General features: G+C 48.4%; 10 protein-coding genes across 10 annotated transcripts; 5 read left to right on the forward strand and 5 right to left on the reverse strand.

The window, feature by feature from the left end:
- Positions 1 to 340: 340 nt before the first annotated feature.
- Positions 341 to 2,656, reverse strand: KY384_003120 (uncharacterized protein; the record flags this gene model as incomplete). The annotated part of the gene is made up of 6 exons (XM_044811641.1): positions 341 to 736; positions 792 to 1,025; positions 1,590 to 1,970; positions 2,022 to 2,090; positions 2,144 to 2,582; positions 2,640 to 2,656. 6 exons carry the CDS (start codon positions 2,654 to 2,656, stop codon positions 341 to 343), a joined length of 1,536 nt encoding a protein of 511 aa, XP_044670774.1.
- A 284-nt stretch (positions 2,657 to 2,940) lies between these two features.
- KY384_003121 (uncharacterized protein) lies at positions 2,941 to 3,318 on the forward strand (the record flags this gene model as incomplete). The annotated part of the gene is made up of 2 exons (XM_044811642.1): positions 2,941 to 2,957; positions 3,009 to 3,318. The coding sequence occupies 2 exons, from the start codon at positions 2,941 to 2,943 to the stop codon at positions 3,316 to 3,318; spliced, it is 327 nt and encodes a 108-aa protein (XP_044670775.1).
- Positions 3,319 to 3,799: 481 nt separating this feature from the next.
- KY384_003122 (uncharacterized protein) lies at positions 3,800 to 5,195 on the reverse strand (the record flags this gene model as incomplete). Its single annotated transcript, XM_044811643.1, has 2 exons — positions 3,800 to 4,709; positions 4,762 to 5,195. 2 exons carry the CDS (start codon positions 5,193 to 5,195, stop codon positions 3,800 to 3,802), a joined length of 1,344 nt encoding a protein of 447 aa, XP_044670776.1.
- Positions 5,196 to 6,122: 927 nt separating this feature from the next.
- On the forward strand, positions 6,123 to 7,661 carry KY384_003123 (uncharacterized protein; the record flags this gene model as incomplete). The annotated part of the gene is made up of 4 exons (XM_044811644.1): positions 6,123 to 6,305; positions 6,390 to 6,813; positions 6,908 to 7,126; positions 7,174 to 7,661. The coding sequence occupies 4 exons, from the start codon at positions 6,123 to 6,125 to the stop codon at positions 7,659 to 7,661; spliced, it is 1,314 nt and encodes a 437-aa protein (XP_044670777.1).
- Positions 7,662 to 7,827: 166 nt separating this feature from the next.
- Positions 7,828 to 8,497, reverse strand: NIP7 (ribosome biosynthesis protein nip7; the record flags this gene model as incomplete). Its single annotated transcript, XM_044811645.1, has 2 exons — positions 7,828 to 7,974; positions 8,036 to 8,497. The coding sequence occupies 2 exons, from the start codon at positions 8,495 to 8,497 to the stop codon at positions 7,828 to 7,830; spliced, it is 609 nt and encodes a 202-aa protein (XP_044670778.1).
- Positions 8,498 to 8,637: 140 nt separating this feature from the next.
- KY384_003125 (uncharacterized protein) lies at positions 8,638 to 10,719 on the forward strand (the record flags this gene model as incomplete). Its single annotated transcript, XM_044811646.1, has 1 exon — positions 8,638 to 10,719. The coding sequence occupies one exon, from the start codon at positions 8,638 to 8,640 to the stop codon at positions 10,717 to 10,719; it is 2,082 nt and encodes a 693-aa protein (XP_044670779.1).
- A 490-nt stretch (positions 10,720 to 11,209) lies between these two features.
- KY384_003126 (uncharacterized protein) lies at positions 11,210 to 12,822 on the reverse strand (the record flags this gene model as incomplete). Its single annotated transcript, XM_044811647.1, has 2 exons — positions 11,210 to 11,907; positions 12,144 to 12,822. 2 exons carry the CDS (start codon positions 12,820 to 12,822, stop codon positions 11,210 to 11,212), a joined length of 1,377 nt encoding a protein of 458 aa, XP_044670780.1.
- A 495-nt stretch (positions 12,823 to 13,317) lies between these two features.
- Positions 13,318 to 14,247, reverse strand: KY384_003127 (uncharacterized protein; the record flags this gene model as incomplete). Its single annotated transcript, XM_044811648.1, has 1 exon — positions 13,318 to 14,247. One exon carries the CDS (start codon positions 14,245 to 14,247, stop codon positions 13,318 to 13,320), a length of 930 nt encoding a protein of 309 aa, XP_044670781.1.
- A 1,378-nt stretch (positions 14,248 to 15,625) lies between these two features.
- On the forward strand, positions 15,626 to 17,463 carry KY384_003128 (uncharacterized protein; the record flags this gene model as incomplete). The annotated part of the gene is made up of 2 exons (XM_044811649.1): positions 15,626 to 15,827; positions 15,893 to 17,463. 2 exons carry the CDS (start codon positions 15,626 to 15,628, stop codon positions 17,461 to 17,463), a joined length of 1,773 nt encoding a protein of 590 aa, XP_044670782.1.
- A 1,311-nt stretch (positions 17,464 to 18,774) lies between these two features.
- Positions 18,775 to 19,665, forward strand: KY384_003129 (uncharacterized protein; the record flags this gene model as incomplete). Its single annotated transcript, XM_044811650.1, has 2 exons — positions 18,775 to 19,031; positions 19,083 to 19,665. 2 exons carry the CDS (start codon positions 18,775 to 18,777, stop codon positions 19,663 to 19,665), a joined length of 840 nt encoding a protein of 279 aa, XP_044670783.1.
- Between the last annotated feature and the right edge of the window lie 200 nt (positions 19,666 to 19,865).

A 19,865-nucleotide genomic window follows, 5' to 3' on the forward strand; every position in this document is an offset into this window, starting at 1 on the left:
TTGAAGATTTGTTCACTTGTGCAAGCCATGATTTGATATGGCCGTTCACCTGCTCGGCCGCCTCCCAGAGTGCCCAGTGACTCGATTGCACGGACTGCCTTGTTAGCTTCGGTAGGTATTTCTCCATTCCTCCCGACATCCATGGAGGCAGTGCTGCATCTTTGGTCGCTTGGATAAACAAGACGGGCACGTCGATTGTTTTCTTCGCAAGCCTGATCGGTAAGCAATTTGCGAGAGTGGCGGGTTGGTCAACTCACTGCAGCTCGTCTTTGAAGTTCGCCTCCCACGTGTCATACCAACAAGCTACTCAATCTAGGTCAGGCACGTCTACAAATCTTTGTCATCTCAGCTCACTCGTTTGATGTACACCGGTCTTGGCGAACTCATTAACGTAGTGATCCATCGTCTTCTCATCAACCAATGGTGTTGTCTTGATCTTGGGCAAATTGTTGAACAGGAACCCGACTCGCACATCAAACCCATACTCGCCGTTTGGGCCTCTCCCGCCATACGCTGCACAAAGCATCGATTTAATGTCGTCTCTGGTGACAATACGCTCCTCCACAATGCCGCTTTTCAGCTGCATTTGGTAGGTGAGATTCTTCATCCCTTGTTCCACAAGTTTTTCTCTCGAAACAAAAGTCTTGGTCGGAGCGAAATAGGGAGTGCAAACCGAAAATACATGAGTAACAAGCTCAGGAAACCATAAAGCTACTCGGTAAGCGATCAAACCGCCCTTCGTGTTATTAGCTCGGATACACTCATGGGCCCCTGAGATGATCAGACAATACCCAATCATGCCCACCAAGTATGACCCTCCCTAAGGCAAGCTGCCTTGCAAGTTCGTGGATATCTTGTGCGTGACTCTTCCAGCTGTAGCTCTCGATAGCGGCCGGCGGTACTCGTGGAACTTGAGTGCCTCCGTAACCGATGCAGTCAGGGGCGATCACTTGATAGCCGGATCCGGTGAGCATTGGAATCTGATAGCGCCATCCGACGGCCAAGTCCGGCCAACCATGCACCTTCTACATATTAGAATAGCCTCCGAAAACTTGGAAGTCTAGATACCAGAATGATAGTGCCTCTGTGAAGGCCACTTGGCTCTGCACGCAGGTAGTCTGCAGAGATTTGAGATTCTATCAAGGTATCCTTTCATCATTCCCACCTACGATATTGTCTTCCGTTTAGGTTTGCCTCACAATGGCGGACCCTGCCATCGGACACGGGATCTATGCAGTCGACCGTCATTTTGACAGCTCTGAAGAGCAATTCCAAGATCCGATCTTGTCAGGTACGATTGATGGAGAAGTGCCCTTATTTGGGCAGACTGATGAACAACAGATGGACCCCGCATTTAGATGTACTTGAGGCCATAAATTACCGAGGTAGATAAGTGCATGATGAAGGATTGAACTAGTATCCATCGTAACATCCAAACTTCGACATTCTAGCTCATGATTGGGCATGTGCAAAGGCCCAAGATTCGTCTCCCGGCTGAAAGTGAGTTTTCTTGTACGCAGTCACTATTGCGAACAGTATACGAATTCAAATGGGCTATTTCCGAGTAGACGCTCTCATCAATAGATGACCGTGTCCTCCTCTCCTTCGACCATTTCACCACCATCTTCTGCCGTGTCTTTTGCTGTTTCTGCTTGATCCTCCAGATGCTGTTGTTGTGAGTCATGCATAGCAATGTCATCTTCGTTAGTACTAAAGGGTTCGGAATGCTTGGATATATCAGTGTCAACTTCCTTACCATCATCCTTAGCGTCATCTTCGACCGTGTCTTCGACCGTGTCTTCGTTTGGCTCCTGTGCTTCTCCGTCTTGTGTGTCTCTCTGCGCAATCGCGCTAGGTGGATGATCTGCAACTAGACGTCTGTCCTCGTCACCTATAGTCTCCTCGACGTTCTTAATCTGCGCCTTAATCTTCGCTTCTTCGTCTGGCAAGAGTTCCCATGGCTTATAATACTAAAACTCATTAGTAAACTAGTTTGATTGAAGCGAGGACGAGCTACTCACAAGCTTTGGCTCCGCTTTCGTCTGCAGATAATGTGCCTTCGCAAGCGCTCTAGAATGCCGCAGTCTCATCTAAAATACTTAGTCCCCTGGGTTGTTCATTCGACATCTTGTTACAATCTTACCGACTGCCGATCGAATATCTTCTGCTCTTGCCGGCGGACTTCAATTATCGCTTCGATGTTTGCTCTCTTTTTCTCGTTCTCCTCTTCATTCTGCTGTTTCAATTTAGTCCGCTGCTTGTCCTCGATATCTGCGCGGCGCTTTGATGCTGTCGATGATGAGCTCTGGGATAAAGTGCCGAGCAGAGCGCCAAACAATCTTTGCCCGCGCTTGCGTTCCTCCAGCGGCCCAGTCTTACGACGCTCGTTCAATCGATCTTCTCTGGATAGCTGATTCGGCCGCGGAAAAGAGGACTCCTGGTCGTCCTTGGCTGCATTTTGGCTAAGTCTGGCCCTCTTAGAATGGGGCGAAGACTCTGAAGACCGTCTGCGTTTCACTGTCGGAGGCACAATCGGAGTCGAGTCTTCTGTCTCCGGAAGGATCACGGCAGAGGCAACAGCACTACCGAGAACATTAGCTAGCTGAATCAACGTGAAAACTTTCAACCAGATTACGCACACGGGCGACCCAGCCATAGGTTCACGGGTTCATTGACATTCGACCAAATTCTCAGAGTCCATATGCTATTGAAATTTACGTAGACACCCGCAAGGTGAGAGAGCTTTTACCCCTAAGCTAGTCTACAAACAGCCTAGCCCGAAGATTGCCGCTGTCGAGGCTAGCCTCACACATTGCATCGTACGAGTAAGTAAGGCTGACAAATGCAACAGGCGAAATCCTGGTCATAAATCCACGAAAACAGTCATCACCTCTTCAACGTTACCAGATATCAACAGTGCAGTAATAGAGGTACAACCTAATGTCTCGCCATCATCCGTATGTCCCCCCTTTTCCACTCCCCGACCCTATACCTACTGACAAACACAGCGACCTAGTAATGTGTCGCAAGCAACCCGGCATAGCAATCGGCCGCCTCTGCGACAAGTGCGACGGCAAATGTCCTGTCTGCGACAGCTACGTACGCCCTACCACTCTCACTCGTATCTGCGACGAATGCTCCTTTGGCAACTACCAGAACAAATGCGTCGTCTGCGGCGGCGAAGGCATTTCAGATGCTTTTTACTGTTTTGAGTGTACCAGGTTGGAAAAGGATAGGGATGGATGTCCCAAGATTATCAATCTGGGCAGCTCCAGGACGGATCTGTTTTACCAGAAGAAGAGTTTTAGGAATCATTGATGAAATCGACTGGACGGGCAAAGGGTGGAATTACAGTCTGACGAAGGGATCCAGCTGCTGGGCCACTTCCGCAAGTTAAGGTCGAGTAGCTGTCGAGGTTGCGCGTCTTTATAATGCTACCAGTAGCGTTTTGATTGGCGGCCTCAGTGGCTAGGAAGATATCTACAGTCAGACTTGAAGGTGCGACAGATCAAGTTGTTTATGAAAATGAATCTATCAGTGCCTCAAGAAGACTTCGAGGTGGCGGAAAAATATGGAAGCACCAGGACGAAGTCAAATGAGTAGCAGCTACCAACGACAGTTATGAATAATCTTCACCAGTACTGGACTTCTTGAAATTAGGTATGAGATACTTCCAGACGAGATTGAGGCAGGGTACAAGGCTCTAATCGCTCTAGTTCTCTCGATCTTCAGCATGCCAGCGCTACACTGCAGCCCTGTCTGCCTCATTACTTCATTACTTCATATAGTTGTCGGAACATCAAATATAGCTGACTTTGACACCCATCCCTACTGTTTGTCTCATCTTGTCCCATCCCTTGCCCGTAAGTCTTCTTAACTGTTCTCGAACATCTCGTCGACTAAAAGCAGCAATGAAAGCAATGATGAATAACAGAAAGCGTGTGAGTGGCATAGGTTTGAGTGTGAATTGTATCGCCATATTGGAGATGACCTTGTGGATCGTGGTGATAACAGCCTGGCTTCGCTCTAGGACAGTCGGTTGAGCTTTGCCCCTTCTCCCTTTGCCAGTAGGATTCCCCAGTGGTCGATGCTGAGGAGTCATTGGCGATTTTCGTGGAAGTGGCGCGGCGGGTTCTGCGGCTGGCTCGGGAGGGACATGCTTCAATTCTGGCTCTGCTGCTACCGGCACTGATTCCGTGGAGCCATGATCTCTTACAGTGTCAGTAATATGCTGCGCTCTGGGAGGATCCGGCTTGATCGTCATATTCGAGTCTGTTCTTCCTATGAGACTTGAAATGGCACCATTCTGCGGTACTCGTTCGTGCTCAGGTAAAGCGTCTTCAAAATGTTCTCTTTCGTCAGGGTCAACCTCTTCAAGATCGTTGAGTGTTTGTAGGAAAACGTCTTTTCGCTCTTCGTCTAGTATGTCACTCTTTGTGACAAAGCCTTTTGCGTATTGCCATTCGTCATTGCGGGGTAGAACGTGCAGTGCGAACAGCTCGATGATCTGAATTCGCACTTCAAGTGCATGAAGTGGATCTTGCGAGTCCTTTTGATGAAGATTACTCCTGACGATTCCGTTGCGCTTGCCATTGCTTTCGAAACCGTCCCTGTGCCCAGCATCAGGGCTGGATGAGGTCGACAAATAGCTCTCGAGCCGATCTTGATTAGCCTTCTGAGTCTGGGACTGCGCAAGAAGCAGGTTGGCACTAAAATCGTCAGGCTGATAAATACGCATCTCAATCGTTCAGCATAGCGTACAGGTTGACTACCACTTCAGGATCAACATTTGCTTCACTCCCGGCGTATCCGATATCGACAACCTCTTGCCAGATGGAACCGTCTTCTGTTTGAGCGACTATAGACTTCCACTGCTGTTTGCCAAGGGTATTCTTGCCTTCCTCCAGGCCTAATTCGACGATCGCATTAATTAGAGTGAGGTATAAGCTCCATATCTTTACCCTCCACCTGGAGTCTGCGTGGGCGACCGGTGCCTTTGCAAGCATGATCGAGGACCCGTGCTCTTCTCCTACTGCCTGCGGTGCCGTGACCAATGGCTTGATCGTTGACAACGCTTCAGGAAAACGACGAGTAAGGAAGAAGTTAGACGCTTGCTTGTACGGTTTCGAGAACTCGGAGTGGGATCTACGGGGCGATCCTAATGAGCTGACTGAAGACGCGATCGAATGTGGCATTGCGAAAGACTTGTTCGTTATGGTAAGGGTGGTGGTGTCACTCATGATTCATGGACAGACGAAGTGAAGATGAGCCAGGTAATGACTAGAGCATGAGGCTGGGACTATTTAAGTTTACTAGCGGCGACAAGATTAGATGTGACGCACTGTGAGGCTTAGCGTCATACGGGAGTTAAAGTTGAAGAAGGCAAGGCCGCAAAACAATTCTTGCCAGCTGTATCAATCTGTCTTTGGCTAGGTCAGTTGGTAACGTCCTCGTTCTGTTGTGTCAGTGCGAGGGTAACGACGCTGTATTTCTGCGGTAGATCTATCCCTGGTCTAGAAGCATCTGCTATGCATTGTGGACTCTCTGCTCCTCTATTCAAAACAACCCAACATCTGTCTCTGTTCTCTTACCAACTTTACGTGCTGACCACGAAAACATCTTGATCCATTCAATGGATGGACTCCTTGACCAGCGCTTTTCATTATGGACATAGATCGCTGTGAATTTAAGGCCAAGCTCCCATCTATCCTCAATGCAATATCTGGCAGCCGCTTCGTCTCCATTGATGTTGAGCTTTCCGGAATACCACGCAAGCACATTAGTAAATCTGCAGGGAAACAATCCCTACAAGAACGGTACTCGGAGACGAAAGCTGCTGCGGAGAAATATCAAGTCCTCCAATTAGGGCTTACGTGCGCCGAAGAGGATGTCGAACGAGGTTTAAGACAAAACATCCATCAAGCGAGCACAAACTGACACCATCAAGCAACTTATGTCTTGCGGCCTTTCAATTTCTATTTGAATCCACTTGTTGATCGACGCCTTAGGATTGATCGAGACTTCACTTATCAATCTGATGGTAGGTTTGGCGCGCATGATTAGATGTGGTTCTACTGACTAGCAGCATAGCTGTAGACTTTCTTTTGGGTCATGGATTTCAGATGGAGGCTCCTTTTCTCAACGGAATTCCTTACCTATCTTGGGAAGAAGAATCTTTAGCACGAGCTGCTGCTGTGGACAAGAATGAACTTCCAGACATTGGTATAAGCATTGACGATACGGAGAGTCTGCAACTTCTGAGACGGGCGCGGTATGAGATAGACCTCTGGGATTGGCAGGCGCAGGTAAGACCAGTTATTTTCATGGACGTTGATTACAAAAGACAATTGCACTTTATTGAAGCGAACCCTCAATTGACTACGCTCTAGGGGGACGGAGCTTTCCTGAACATTGGCCCAATTGGGTATGGAGACCCCAAGCGAAATGAAAGAGGGTTCAATGGCTATCAGAAACGTCTTGTGCACCAACTTGTAAGAGCTGAGTATCCCCATTTGGTTTCAATCTCCAGACCCGACTTCATCCAGCTCCTACCATACGATAAGATACGTGAAGATGCACAGCTAGCAAGGAAACGCCAAGGAGTCGAGAGGACTATTGCAGAACAGTCTGGCCTTCGCTTAGTTGTTGAGTCTTTGTGCTCCAATTTCAAAACAGGGGTATTAGATGAGCCCACATTACCGACCGATGTCAAAGATGAGCGTTCCGGACAAGGCGTACAATCACCACAAGAGCACGTCGCTACTACTGCAATTACTTCCACACCTTCACAGCAGAAGAAACCTATGTTAGTTGGTCAGTGATGTTTTCGGAGTCTTAACTCGAGGAGCATGTCTCATAACTCCTTCTCGCAGTCTAAAGAAGCATTGCTAACTCCGATTTGATGAAGGTCATAATCTTTTCTTAGATCTTATATTTATCTACGAGTGTTTCTTTGGTACTCTACCAGATCGTGTAGAGCAGTTCCAAGCGAATCTGGCCAGCATTTTTTCCATGATTGTAGACACCAAATACCTCGCTGATATCATCAACGAGAACTCTCCACGATACAAGTCGTCTTTAGAGGAGATCGACGAGGAGCTGTCCAAAATTGCATCTCCAGTCATAGGTATGTCTCGCTTCGGGATTATGACATTAAAAGGCTAATAGAAATAGAAATACCGGAAGATTTCAGTAAATATGCTGGAAGTCCAAGATTACATGAAGCTGGTTTCGATAGTTTTTTGACTGCAAGGGTTTTCATCCGACTCTCATCTAAGATAGGTGGGCAGGAACGGCAAGTCCATTCCGCAGAGACCGATACTGACACAAATGGTACCATTCCTAAGGAGGCTCAATCTCTGGAAAAGACAGGCGATTTCGGGATTGATAGCTCTCTGAAATCGGAGCACCTTTCTTTCTCAAATGACCCTGATATGATACAATTCTACAACCACTTCAGAAACCTTAAGGTAGAAGAGCCGGCTAGCGAGAGAAATCTAGTTATGCCGTTGCCGAATAGCGAGTTTTGGGCGACATTTGGAAATCGATTACGCGTGAATGGCACGCTCGAAGATGTGTGCCGTATTGGTCGCCCCTTTGACAGACCAATGTCGACTTCTTACCCGAGCACTGGGCAAATTCCAGGTGGATGGGTCCCATGATACTCAACAAATAAATTGTAGCATGCTCTAGGGCTCAGGATCCTGCTCTGGGCAAAGCATCGCCAATAGATAGATCGTTCAAATTCTATTGGTGTCGTGCGTGAGGTGATTTACAAATCGCAAGGTCTTTTACTGCTCTCAAGTGGTGAATAAAGAATCCTCCTAATCAAGTCGTCAGCAACAGGCCGGCTGCAAGGAAGTTATTCAAGACCTCTCTAAGATACTCTCCAATGTCAGCTTGCCTGAAACAAGTGATGGCTGTTGGATCCAATCTCCTCGCCTCAGCCGTACTCCTTGCTGTGACTCCAAACCCCTAGTGAACAGAGTCAGTCAAGAGTTCCATCTCACGAACAAATTAGGCAAGATTGACTCACCAAAGGCGTATCATTCATAGACAGAACAACGACTCCCTGATGTGCCGGGCAATCCTCGCTCCATTTCCCCACATGCGCTTTCACGATGTGTCCTCCATATAAAAACGGCATCTCGCCATTTGGCTTCACCCAGAGCTTGTAACGCGCATGCGGTGCAATTATATCCAAGGCTGTAATATGCATTCTGAATTTGCCGGTCTTTGAAAACTTGCCAATGCAAGTACCGATGGATAGAAGGTTTGGCCTGGCTACAGATGTCGCTAGGTTTGCGAGACTTAGAGGCATATAATATACTCGAGAACCGTGTAGACGAAAAACATGTCGATCATCATGCTTCTTGGAATTGCCTGTAGTGTTAGGGTCGGCAGAAGGCGGTGCAATGAGGTGGGTCAGGGAGCGGCCAGTGTAATTCGCAAGCTTCTCGAACAGCGTTTTGGTCTCCTGCTCGGCGAGAGGCCGCATTCTTAGCTAAGCTTAGCCCAAATGCTTGTTGGGACGGTGAAAAGGAAATGTGGAAATGGTGTGAAGTGCGGAGCAGAATCTCGAGCTCCGCACGGCAAATCCTCGGCTGAATTTTAAGCGGATATTTTCTGGGAGTCTCAATGGGCACTCAACCCAAAGCGCACGGATTGACAACCTGCGATCCGATGGTGGCTACAGCGCCTACGAAGAGGCGAAAGCTATCGCCATTGAATGAAGATACCAACAAGACAAGTAATGGCGTAGATGCAACTTTTCAAGATGACTTCGTCAGAAGCGCTGCTAGATGGAATCTCGAACAAGCCTACGAGGAGAGGCCGCGGAAGGAGAAGAAATCAGCCAAAGAAAGCTCGAGATTACCAATCAAAACTTATGACGGAAAATTACAATACCTTCGAGAGTTGGAAAAAGATGAAGGCGTCTCAGATGATGCGCCAAGCTTGGTAGATGGAGACGAGGATGTGCAAGCTGTGGAAGACGCACGTGTGACCGAACAAGGAGCGTCGATCCCAGAATGGAAACAATTTTCTGAAGCGAAGGCAGAAATGGCACGGATAGCGATTCAAATCAATGCTGATCCCGAGGAGAATGTGGCTGGCTTCAAAAGGTTGGCCCAGATAGCTTCCTCTCCCAACCAGAAGATAAAGGCGCTTGCCCTGGCTACACAAATGGCAGCGTATAAGGACGCTATTCCTGGATATCGGATCAAGCCCCATACAGATACAATCCAAAAGGATAAATTATCCAAGGATGTAAGGATACGCAATACGTTTGAGCAGTCCCTCGTCAGTTCCTATCAGACCTATCTGCAAGACTTAGCGCTATGTGCTACGGGGCAATTGGACCCAAAAGCTTCCAAATCTGGCCTCGTGAAGACTGCGGTATCCTGTGCTTCTCATCTTCTAATTCAAAAGTCACATTTCAATTTTCGAGGAGAACTGCTGAAGATCATAATCAGCGAGCTATGTAAAGGCAGAATGGATGATATATTTCAAACTTGCTGTAAAACATTACAGACCTTCTTCCAAGACGACGAAAATGGTACACCATCGCTTGAGGCCGTAACAATGATTGCCAAGGCAATGAGATCGCGGCGCTACCGGGTCGATGAGAGTGTCTTGAATGTTTTCCTTCATCTCCGATTACTTTCTGAATTTTCGTCGAAAGCATCTCGAGACCGTGTAGATAGTGACGTCGAAGATGACTCGAGAGGCAAAAAGATCAGGTTCAAGAAAGAATTCAGGACGAAAAAAACGCGAAAGGTGATGAGAGAACAGAAGAAAGTGGAAAAAGACTTGAAGGAGGCAGATGCAATTGTAGATCACGAACACCGTGATCGAATGCAAGCAGAGACGCTCAAAGTCGTATTTGGCTGTTACTTCAGAATTTTAAAGGAGCGTGTCCCAAGTTTGATGGGTGCTGTGCTCGAGGGACTGGCCAAGTACGCCCATCTCATTAACCAGGATTTCTTTGGCGACCTCCTAGAAGCACTCAAAGATCTGATAAATGATGCCAGCTTTTCTCTCGAGCCAAAAGAGGATGGAGAACTTAACGAAGAGCCTAAGTCACCTGACCAAAAATCCCAAGACTCAACCCGCTCCATCCTCCTCTGCATAACCACAGCATTCACCCTGCTTGAAGGCCAAGACGCCTCGAAATCCGCCTCGTCGCTTGGTCTCGACCTCGATTTCTTTACCCAGCACCTCTACCGGTCGTTACACTTCCAATCCCTTAATACAGACGTTGAATTATCCGCTAAAACTCTCCGCCTTCCTGATCCTGACATACCCAACGCCAACGCCTTCACCAACAATGAAGACTTGAAAATCAATTTTCAAACAACGATAGTACTCCTCCTGCGGGCTCTCTCATCCGCCTTGACACCTCGTTCTACGCCTCCGATCCGACTAGCAGCTTTTACGAAGCAACTGTATACATCATCGTTGCATCTGCCGGAGAAATCAACTCTTGTACTTCTAAGCCTAATGGATGATGTGGGGAAGGTTCATGCGAGGAAGATAGGGGGCCTATGGAATACGGAGGAGCGGAAGGGTGACGGCGTCTTTGATCCGTTTAGGAAAGAAGTGGAGGGGAGTAATCCTTTTGCTAGCACGATCTGGGAGGGAGAGTTATTGAAATGCCATTTTAGTCCTGGTGTCAGGGAGCGGACGAGAGTGGTGGAAAAGGCTGTGGCGAGGATTTGAGAGACCATGAATTTGTTGATATTTTGTCAGAATGTGCCATAGACAGCTACTCACGAGCTAGAAGCGAGCCATATAGAGGCCAGCTTGTTTTGTATCTACCAGTTTGTCAACTCTTCACGCCTCGTGTTCAGCAGGACTTCCTGACATGAGTGAGCAACATCTACAGGCATGATGAGATTACAGAAATTTGATCTCAATTGAAAATGTGAGGTAGGAGTGTTATGACGATATAGAGTGAAGAAGTCAAAACCGTTCTCTTTCTTCTCTTAATATGGACACTGAAATATGATGAGACTTTGAGAATGTCCGATCCAAGAATGACGCACAGTACATTGTTCAGTATTCGGAAATTGACCAGGTTATACTATAATATTCCAGTCTGTTCAGGTGGATAGAGTACCTCGCACCCGCTTTCTTCGCATCTGGTTCACAGAAGTGGTAATCAGCCTCCGCCTGACATGTCACATGGCGGAGTAAATATCATTGAACCCTACTCTTCGGATTTATTTTCCGCTTCTTCAGCACTCTTTCGCGCCCCTTCCATCTCACTACGCAAGGTCTGAATCTGTTTCTTAATGACTCGCCATAGAAGAAGCCTATCCGGCTCGCTGACCCCTTCCTCTACTGCTGGTATATCCTCAATGTCTTTGTTTGTACCTTTCTCAGCACCGACTATGGTGAGCAAGGATGTTACGAAGACCTCTCTTAGATAGGCGAACGAGAAGCCTTGTATGACAGAGGCTATCACGTCGTTGAGTTCTTCTGGAAATTCCAGCTCATCATTAGCAAGAAGCTTCTTTCTCCAGTAATTGCAATACGCAGTCCGCTCTGGTGTCGCTGGAAGAGCGAAGTGGTATTTCCTATCAAAGCGTCCTGGTCTTTTCGAGATGCCTGCATCGAGACGCTCGAGGTGATTGGTGCTTCCGATCATCATGATACCGTTATTGTCTTCTAGTCCATCTACTTCGTTCAGGAAAAATGACTTGACGTCATCGTTCACTAGGCTGTCTAGGTCCTCAAATAAAAGGAGACAGGGAGAATATTGTCGAGCCCTAACGAAAATCTGTCGAATAGCGTACCATGAATTACCGCAACCAGCCAGGCTTTTGACGTAAAGAGTTGGAACTGGATTCCGTCTCGAAGCCAGGGAGTGCATCAGCGCCTTGACACTAATAGTTTTTCCATTGCCTGGAGACCTATTAGAAGTGTAATCACACCTTTCTTTAGCATTGACTGTGTCATAGGTAAACACAGTGTCAATGGGTACACACGGTATTAAGATTACCTGTGTAAAGGTAGCTCGGATATATAAGGTCTCTTGATCCCCCTCCTTAGATAGTTCCTCATACAATCAGTTCTCAGTCTTCAACAAGACCCGTGGAGTATAATTCCTCGCTGCCATGAAACCTGGTAGTATTTATAACTTTGTTCGCAATCAAAAAATGTCTCAGCGTCCTTGATCAAGCCTTGCTTCATGTCCTTGTCCAAGATCACATCATCCCAGTTTGCCGACCGGACAGCTGCAAACAACTCTTTGTCTTTGGTCCAGTGTTGTTGGTCAAAAACTAGAATTTCGTCGTGGAGCTCATTATTCCACTTCGAAGCCGCAGTGATCAAACTATCCGCAGCTGGTGTTGAAGCGCCCCTGGCTTCGTGGTGTTTGATCCTGGACAGAATGTACAAGTTGCTCATGATATTCCCGTCGTCTTCAAACTCTGCGTGATAGATAATGAAGGAGTGTCCATTCCAAGAGTAATCATATTTGCCAAACGAGGTGTGGTCTAGGAGCTCGCCTTGATCTGTTGAGATTCTGCCCTTTGGAGGCTGGTAGCCTCGCACATTCACATAGACATCACAATTAGTATCCAAGACAGCAGTGGCATGCCCAGCTTTTGCAAATGAGATCAAAGCCGTTCTTGGACCGTCAGTGACTACCACATTCCAACCCATGTAACGAGTTCTGAGCGAAGAGAGCAGTGCAAGATGGGTCGATTGAGCTGGCGCTTTGAAATGCGTCTGCCAATCCTCGAATACCTTGATTGAAGCTCCTGAAATATCATTAGGGCCATTCGCATCCACCATATTTTGAGCAAGCTCGCCCATGATATTCGTAAAATCAGTCTCAAATATGGGAAATGTGCTAATAGTTCGATGAATTCGAGAACAAAAACCTGATGATGGACACGAATCTGTATCAACCACGTTCTGCGGTATGTATGGAATAAAACTTAAGGAAGAGCAATACAACACGGGCGTCGTGCCTTGTTGTACTTCACCTGAGCATCTCAGCCTGTGGGATCGACTGGTGCCTGCTGAGCCCGTCAGGCTACGAAGGGCTTAGCTCCGATAACAACCACTGGTCAGGTAGCTTTGACTTGCGTAAGGCACTTTCAGCAGAGCCGCTGGGCCTGCTTGGTCGGCGTGCGGGAGGTTGACTCATAGTCTAGGTTGTGTAGTGGCTGCAAGTACTTCTTGTTGTTGCGAGACTATCCAATCGCGCGTACGATTCCGTCTAGCGGCTATAACGCACAAAATCCTGGCTATCGGAACGACAAGTCCCAAAGGCTGGAGGATGATTGATGACCAGGAAGGCCACTCCTAGCCGGTATCTGAAGAAGTCTCGATTTGCGCGGTCTTCTTACCCATGCCCTTTCTCAGTTTTATCTGCAAGCTAAGAGAGGCTTTACCTATACTCCCACCATCTCGTGCAGTCTTTGCGTGCTCTAGAAGCATCTCACTTGTGACTCTCAAATTGAAATCGGTAACGAAGCAGAAGCTGACTTCTAATCTTCCAAGCTCTACCTCGGTTACCCCGCCGACTTTGGCAAATCGTGAATGTGGATAACTGAGGTCCTCGAGCGCTTTCATGGCAACTCGAAGGCCTGCCAAGACAAGTCGATGCACATTCCGCGTCGTGACAGGCACGAGTCCCTCGATGATGGCCAACCGGTGAATGTACAGACTGGTTGCAAGATAGACAGCTGTGGACATGGGGCAATACTTATGCAGGCGTGTGAGATATTCTTCCAACGAAATAGGTGGTGGCTTCTTTGAATAGAATTTCCTTGCAATCGTTGCATGCTGAGAGACCAAAGGTTCAATTTCGGGATCAACTATCTGAATGTTGGGCTCGTGTGGACGTGCCTCTGGGCTTCCAATTGGAGTCTGGGCCTTATGTGGCACATCGCAATCATCTCCAACCCACTGCCTAGATCTCCTCTTCTCACGTCGCTCAAATTCTGCATGATTATCCTCCGATAGCTCCACTCTCGACGTGCTAGTAGAGAAACTGACTGGCGGTGTCGGAGGAACATCGCCCGTGATACGCACAAGGGACTCCAATAGACCGCAAAGTAGTTTTAGAGCGGCGATAGGACTCAATTTGAATATGTTGATTTGCTCAACCTCGGGAACGTCATGCTGGTCATGTGAGGTCACTTCTTGGGATGGGGCGATACCTGCATCTGCAGAGGGACTCGGAGGAGGTGGAATTTGCGGTGTAGGACTTGAGGGCCGTAGCGAGGCCATATGTGGTAGATCCGTCTGACCTCGCGGTCTTTCATGTGTTGCGGGCGAAGAGCAGTACCCACGATCTTCACATCTTTCAAGCACCTGTAAGCAGACCCTGGTCAGATGGGCACTAGGCTAGCCTCTGAAAGGGTCGTGAGAAGCGTTGAGGGGCGCAGTGCAAGAGAGATGAGGGGTTTCAGAGGATGGAATGGCGTTCAGATCGAACGATAAACAATTTTTATTAACCTTGTGAACCATGCGATTGTTGTCAAGACGTTGTCACACATGGAACATTGATGTGATGGCGAGAACGCGCTTTGATGAGACTAGCTGGCCGATGGCCTCTCAATGTGCCTTGTCTCGCAGAATGCGAAAGGCAGCCGTCGAAATTGATGACCCTCACGTTCGCGGGAAATCATGACAGACTGATGGTTGGGAACTCCAATTTGGATGAAATGAGCTTCTTGGGTCGACCTTGATATCGACGTCGTGGGAAAGGCGAGGTCATCGCTCGCAATGGCCCTGCACCTTGACCAAAATTCCCACCTGATTATTATCTGGTGATACCTGGTGATACCTGGTGATACCAATGAGTGAAGGAGCTTGGAAAGGCCTCTTTAGGGGACCAAGGGGACCTTCCGGTCAGAGCGGGGGCTAAGTCTTTAGCCGGCCTGGGCGGAGATGATCTACATGAATGGCGTCAAACGAATTGCAAAATGTTACTTCCTCGTAGGACCCATCCAGTGTTGCAGCTGTAACGCATTTGTTTGAGGTATCCCGCTCACCTTTTACATCATATTTGATATCCTGGTTCACATACGCGCCCTCTGAGAGACGAAGACCTGCTGCGACGTGCAGAAACCAACCACTCGCATTTGGATTCACACAAAAATCAATGTACAACCACTAATTAACTTAAGAACTTCTACGTTCTAACCCGATCGCTATCACCCGGATAAAGTGTATACTTGTGTACTATCACAGGAACATCTTCGCATTCAAAGACGCAGGTCCGATTTCAAACAGGCCGTCAGAATAACTCGCCTGAAACGCAAACAAGACTATAGTACATCCAACAGAAGTAAAGATCAAAGGAACAATCGTGGCGGTAAAGCAGAAATATCCTTCTTTATATGGTCTAAGCTAACTCATGGCTTCAGGGAGGTGGTAGGCTTTTCGCCGCACGCGCTTGGAGCGTGGAGGAGACTGGAGGTGTAGAGGTAGATCGTTTTGGGAGAGACACCTACCAATTTTGAAGCTCCATCAGGATAACAACCTTTTCGTACGACAATTGCTCAAGGCGTCAGGGCTATAGCCTGGTGAGCCTCTATGCTAGCGAGCGTACTACCTCGTCTACAAAGGTGTCTCGCGAGAAATAGCTCAGAGGTGTTTGGGAATGGATGTGCAGCCCAACGCTGCCACGAAATCAGACCTGGAATATTTCCAGACGCAAATGAAGAATGTGTATGCCACACAAGCGGAGCATGCTGATCGTCTGATGCGCCTTGAGCAACGTCAAGAAGGAGACTCAAGGTACAAGTCCGCCTGGGGGACTCAATCACCATTCTCTGGCTTGTTAAATGGCAATTCACAGCACGGTAAGCAGCATTCCATTACTGCAACGGGGAGAGACAGTCCTGAATTGCTAATCTCCCATTCAAAGACACTACGTACAATCCTGCTGCCGAGGCCTTTAAGAGTTTTGACCAAGACCAACCGAGCAACATGATGGGCAGTCTACACCTAGACACAGACGACGAACCGCGAAGAGGAGCCTCCCGAGCCAACAGCGTACGCTTTGATGAAAGTGCTATCCACGGTCACTTCACCCAAGGTTCTCGGACTGCGAATGAGTTCTTCCCTTCGAGGTCTGGCAGTGCATTTGGGTCCCACCCATTGACAGAGCGCTCTACGTCTCACAAATCAGAAGGTCGCCAAAGTTCCACACACTCGGCTCGCGCAAGCAGCATCGGTGTAGAATCTCGTCCTCTTTCCGCTACAGTGGCTCCGTTCACACCCTCGAGCGCTTTGACAGGCCCACCTCCCGGGCTTTTTATTCTGGGACCTGTACCATCAATAATTCGCTGCTGGCTGGACACAAACTTTTCGAACGATTCTCTGATGTACGCCGCAGTCTGTACGGGTTCCTACAGGTCTACAATACACACGCGACTGCTTTATCAGCTCGATTTGCAAGATCGAGTCACGACTAATCGTGAGAAACAAAAAGCAATCAAACTCGCCGTCTATCTTCCTGAGGCAACGGTCCAGCAATCTTCTTCGCGTTCTGCAAGCCCGGCACCACAACTCCCGACGATTACCACTGACTTTATTGTCCAAGAATCCCCAGTCGATAGAGATGCGATCGACATCCTGCTCGGTTGCGACGTTCTTCGATTCCGGAATGCTGACATTCACTTCTCTTTGGATCGGCTCACTTTGTTTGATGATGAGCGAAACAAGGTTTCCGTACCGCTTGTCCGGCCTGAAAATGCTTCAATATTCCGAGACCTCCAAACAAGCACTCATTCAGCAGCAAGGGAAAGCGAAAGAGTGTTGACGAACAAGTCTATCAATTTCTTAGCCGAACAGACGTCCAAGCAGCCACACTCCACCGAAAAGCAAGACGCAGAGTCGGAAGTGCCCATACTAGTGAGTCCGATCCGAAAGCCTTCTACCCCACCACCCTCTTCACCATCAGTCATTGGAGAAGGGCGGAAGACCCTCACCGAGCGGAGCAATACAAGCAACGGCTTCGGCGCCAGAAATGCAAGTGAGCATATCAAGGACAATAAGAGCCTCACCAATGGCGCAACCCCGGATACGCCTGTGCGAACAGAGAGTAGCAATATCTGGACCTCTTGGAGACGAGACTCTACTCACGGCGACCGACCGGAACCAGCGCCTCCCAGTGCAAGCTCAGCATCTGGCTACCAGAAAGCAGGTCGTGGTCGAGGTATGAAAGTGCTGAAACCTGCGAGACTCAATACCTCAAGAACTCCCTCCTCCCCACAACCAGTCGGTTTTGATGCAGCTCCGTCACGATGGGGAGAGTCCAACAAATCCGGTGCCCCGCGGAAAGAGGACCCTAGCCCTGCTACTGCGAGCGATCGAAGGTCCTTCTCAAGCGAACCAAAGCCTCCGTTGAGCAGTAAGCTTAGCTCATCCAATCCGGTCGGTGGTGCCTCTGCTTTTGGCTGGCTCAATCCTGGACAAAAGGACCAGAAGGAATAAGAGTGGATCGGATGTAGTGGTCTTTCCGAATAGAAAGGAGCTCAAGTACTGTATGCTTAGTATGAGGATTGGGCTTGATAGCCTATGTTCTGTAGGTCGTGTAGTCAATGCTACATAGAAGCTTTGTGCAAAATACAATTAGATTCCAGTAAAGTCAGAATGTGCGATAGGCTTGAGCTTTGCAAGCCATCCTGCCTCCTGCCGAATTGTCGATCCTTTTTGCACCGCCGTGCCAAGCTTGCCAAGCCTCGAGGCTGACACTCCCGTCCCCATCACTCGGAGCAATTTTGGACTCCGCCGGGGATGGCTGACGTCTCCTTTCGGCGGACTCGTGCGGACAAGTCTGCACCTCGACAACCTCTTCTCCTTTTGTGCTACATCAACTACATTCTTAAACATATCATCACCGAAGCCTCTATATGCTGAGTGCTTGGTTCTTTGAAACCCCTCAGCTTGTCCACAACCTCGGTGGCGTGACTTTGTCCTCCTATGCGCTGCAACATTCTCCTGACCGCTTCATGAGTGGGCGATTCTCAGCTACTTCACGGTCCTTACAATCTGCATCTTGTCTGACGGCCTTGTGGTGTGGCTCGCCCCAGTTCCGCTGCCTGTTATCCGTCAGCACTTCTTTCACGATCCCAACAAACCGTCCTTTGACGCTCTCTTCTCCTCATCTCACTAAATCAAAACATCCCACTGTCTTATCGACTGCATTTGATGAGCTTGGTACGGACTGTAAATAAACCCCAACAGGTCATCTAAAGCTCCCCTCAAACGGCATTCGACGCCAGATCGAAGTGTCGCGTGCCCATCCTGAAAACTTCTCTTGAGCCACGATTGAGCACTTCTTTGGATGATCATTACTGGAAATGGCAGCAAATCTGACCATCGGCGAAGTGCCACCACAATGGAACAGCCAGCCAATGTTTCACTTGCCATCGTGGGGCGAGCCGGCGGTAGGCAGCCTCATAGCAGGACAAAGACAATTGCTAATAGTCTCAGATTGTTCTAACAATCCTTTGTAGTGCTATGTTCTTCACTCGGAGGAGGAACTTTTCCATACTTGGGAAACGAAAATCGGGATACGATTCTTATTTGGACAAAGACGAGACTTCCGGCTCGGCCGACGACCTTCTACGGCACGATTCTCACGATGATGATGACGACGCTTCTGATGATTCGCTATCTGGCTCTATGCATCAACCAAAAAGAAGATATTGCTGCGGCTGTAGAGTATATACTCCTAATACCTCTCGCTTCGCGAATCACCTGCACAGTCGCCTTTTACAAAAGTTCCCCTTCTTGATCGAAATGTTCTATTGGGTCATAACCTATCTTTTCTACCGCTGGACAAAAGTGATTTCACAATTGATATTCACGAAGAAGATTATTGATGTTGCGCAAGCGCACGGCTTGTCGGTTCTGGAGTTTGAGCAGTTCAGCTGGTTGAGCTTTCTCTTTCCTTGGAAGGAGCAAGAGGTCCAGCACTGGTTTATGGAAGGCCACCAAGACGCTCTGACCTTCCTCAATCGTGCTTATGCCCTGATCCACATCCCAGGGACCGTTGGGTACGTGGTCATTGCCTCTGCCACTTGATTCTGCCTGCTAAACCTCCTTAGATTCATCGCGTGGTACTACTACATCGCACCGTCACACCCGACCTTCGCCCTTGTCCGACGCACGCTTACACTCACCAACTGGCTTGCTTTCCTGACCTTCACAATCTACCCCTGCATGCCTCCTCGCCTTCTACCGCCCGAATATGGCTTCCTCGACTCTGTTCGCCATGACAATGCTACATCCATATGGATGTCTGGAGACTTCGTCAATAGCCTAGCAGCAATGCCAAGCATGCATTTTGGCTATGCCTTCGTCATTGGTTGTACAATGGTCCATCATTCTGGAATCTTTAGAAGGACTCTAGAAAAAGGCGAGGCAAAGAAAACTCTGCCATGGAAGATACTCTATGTCATGATTGCGCTGGGGTATCCAAGCTTGGTTCTCTCTGCTATTGTTGCAACTGCCAACCATTACTGGATGGACGCACTGATGGCAACGATTGTAGCGTGCGTGGCATTTCTAATAAACAAAATCTTCCTCGTATTTTTACCAGTAGAGGACTTATTGCTGTGGGCGCTGAGGTTGGAGAAACCTGCACCCACTACAGGGGTGAGATTTCGGCAAAGAGGCGGGAGGATCTGATTTTGGAGCTGCAACAACATATTGCGTCGAGGCTGTATGGTAAATCCTGGCCTTGGGCATCTACCTGTACAAATACTATCCCACCAATTGTACAAACATATTTCTAGCCATCGCGATATCAACCAACTATCCTACATAATATCTATTTTCTCACCGGCAGGGTTGCCGCCCATTGAAACCAGAAGCTTTTTCCAGCGCCT

Source organism: Bacidia gigantensis, assembly GCF_019456465.1.
Source record: "Bacidia gigantensis strain McMullin 20006 chromosome Unknown contig_180, whole genome shotgun sequence".
In the NCBI taxonomy this organism is placed as follows: domain Eukaryota; kingdom Fungi; phylum Ascomycota; class Lecanoromycetes; order Lecanorales; family Ramalinaceae; genus Bacidia; species Bacidia gigantensis.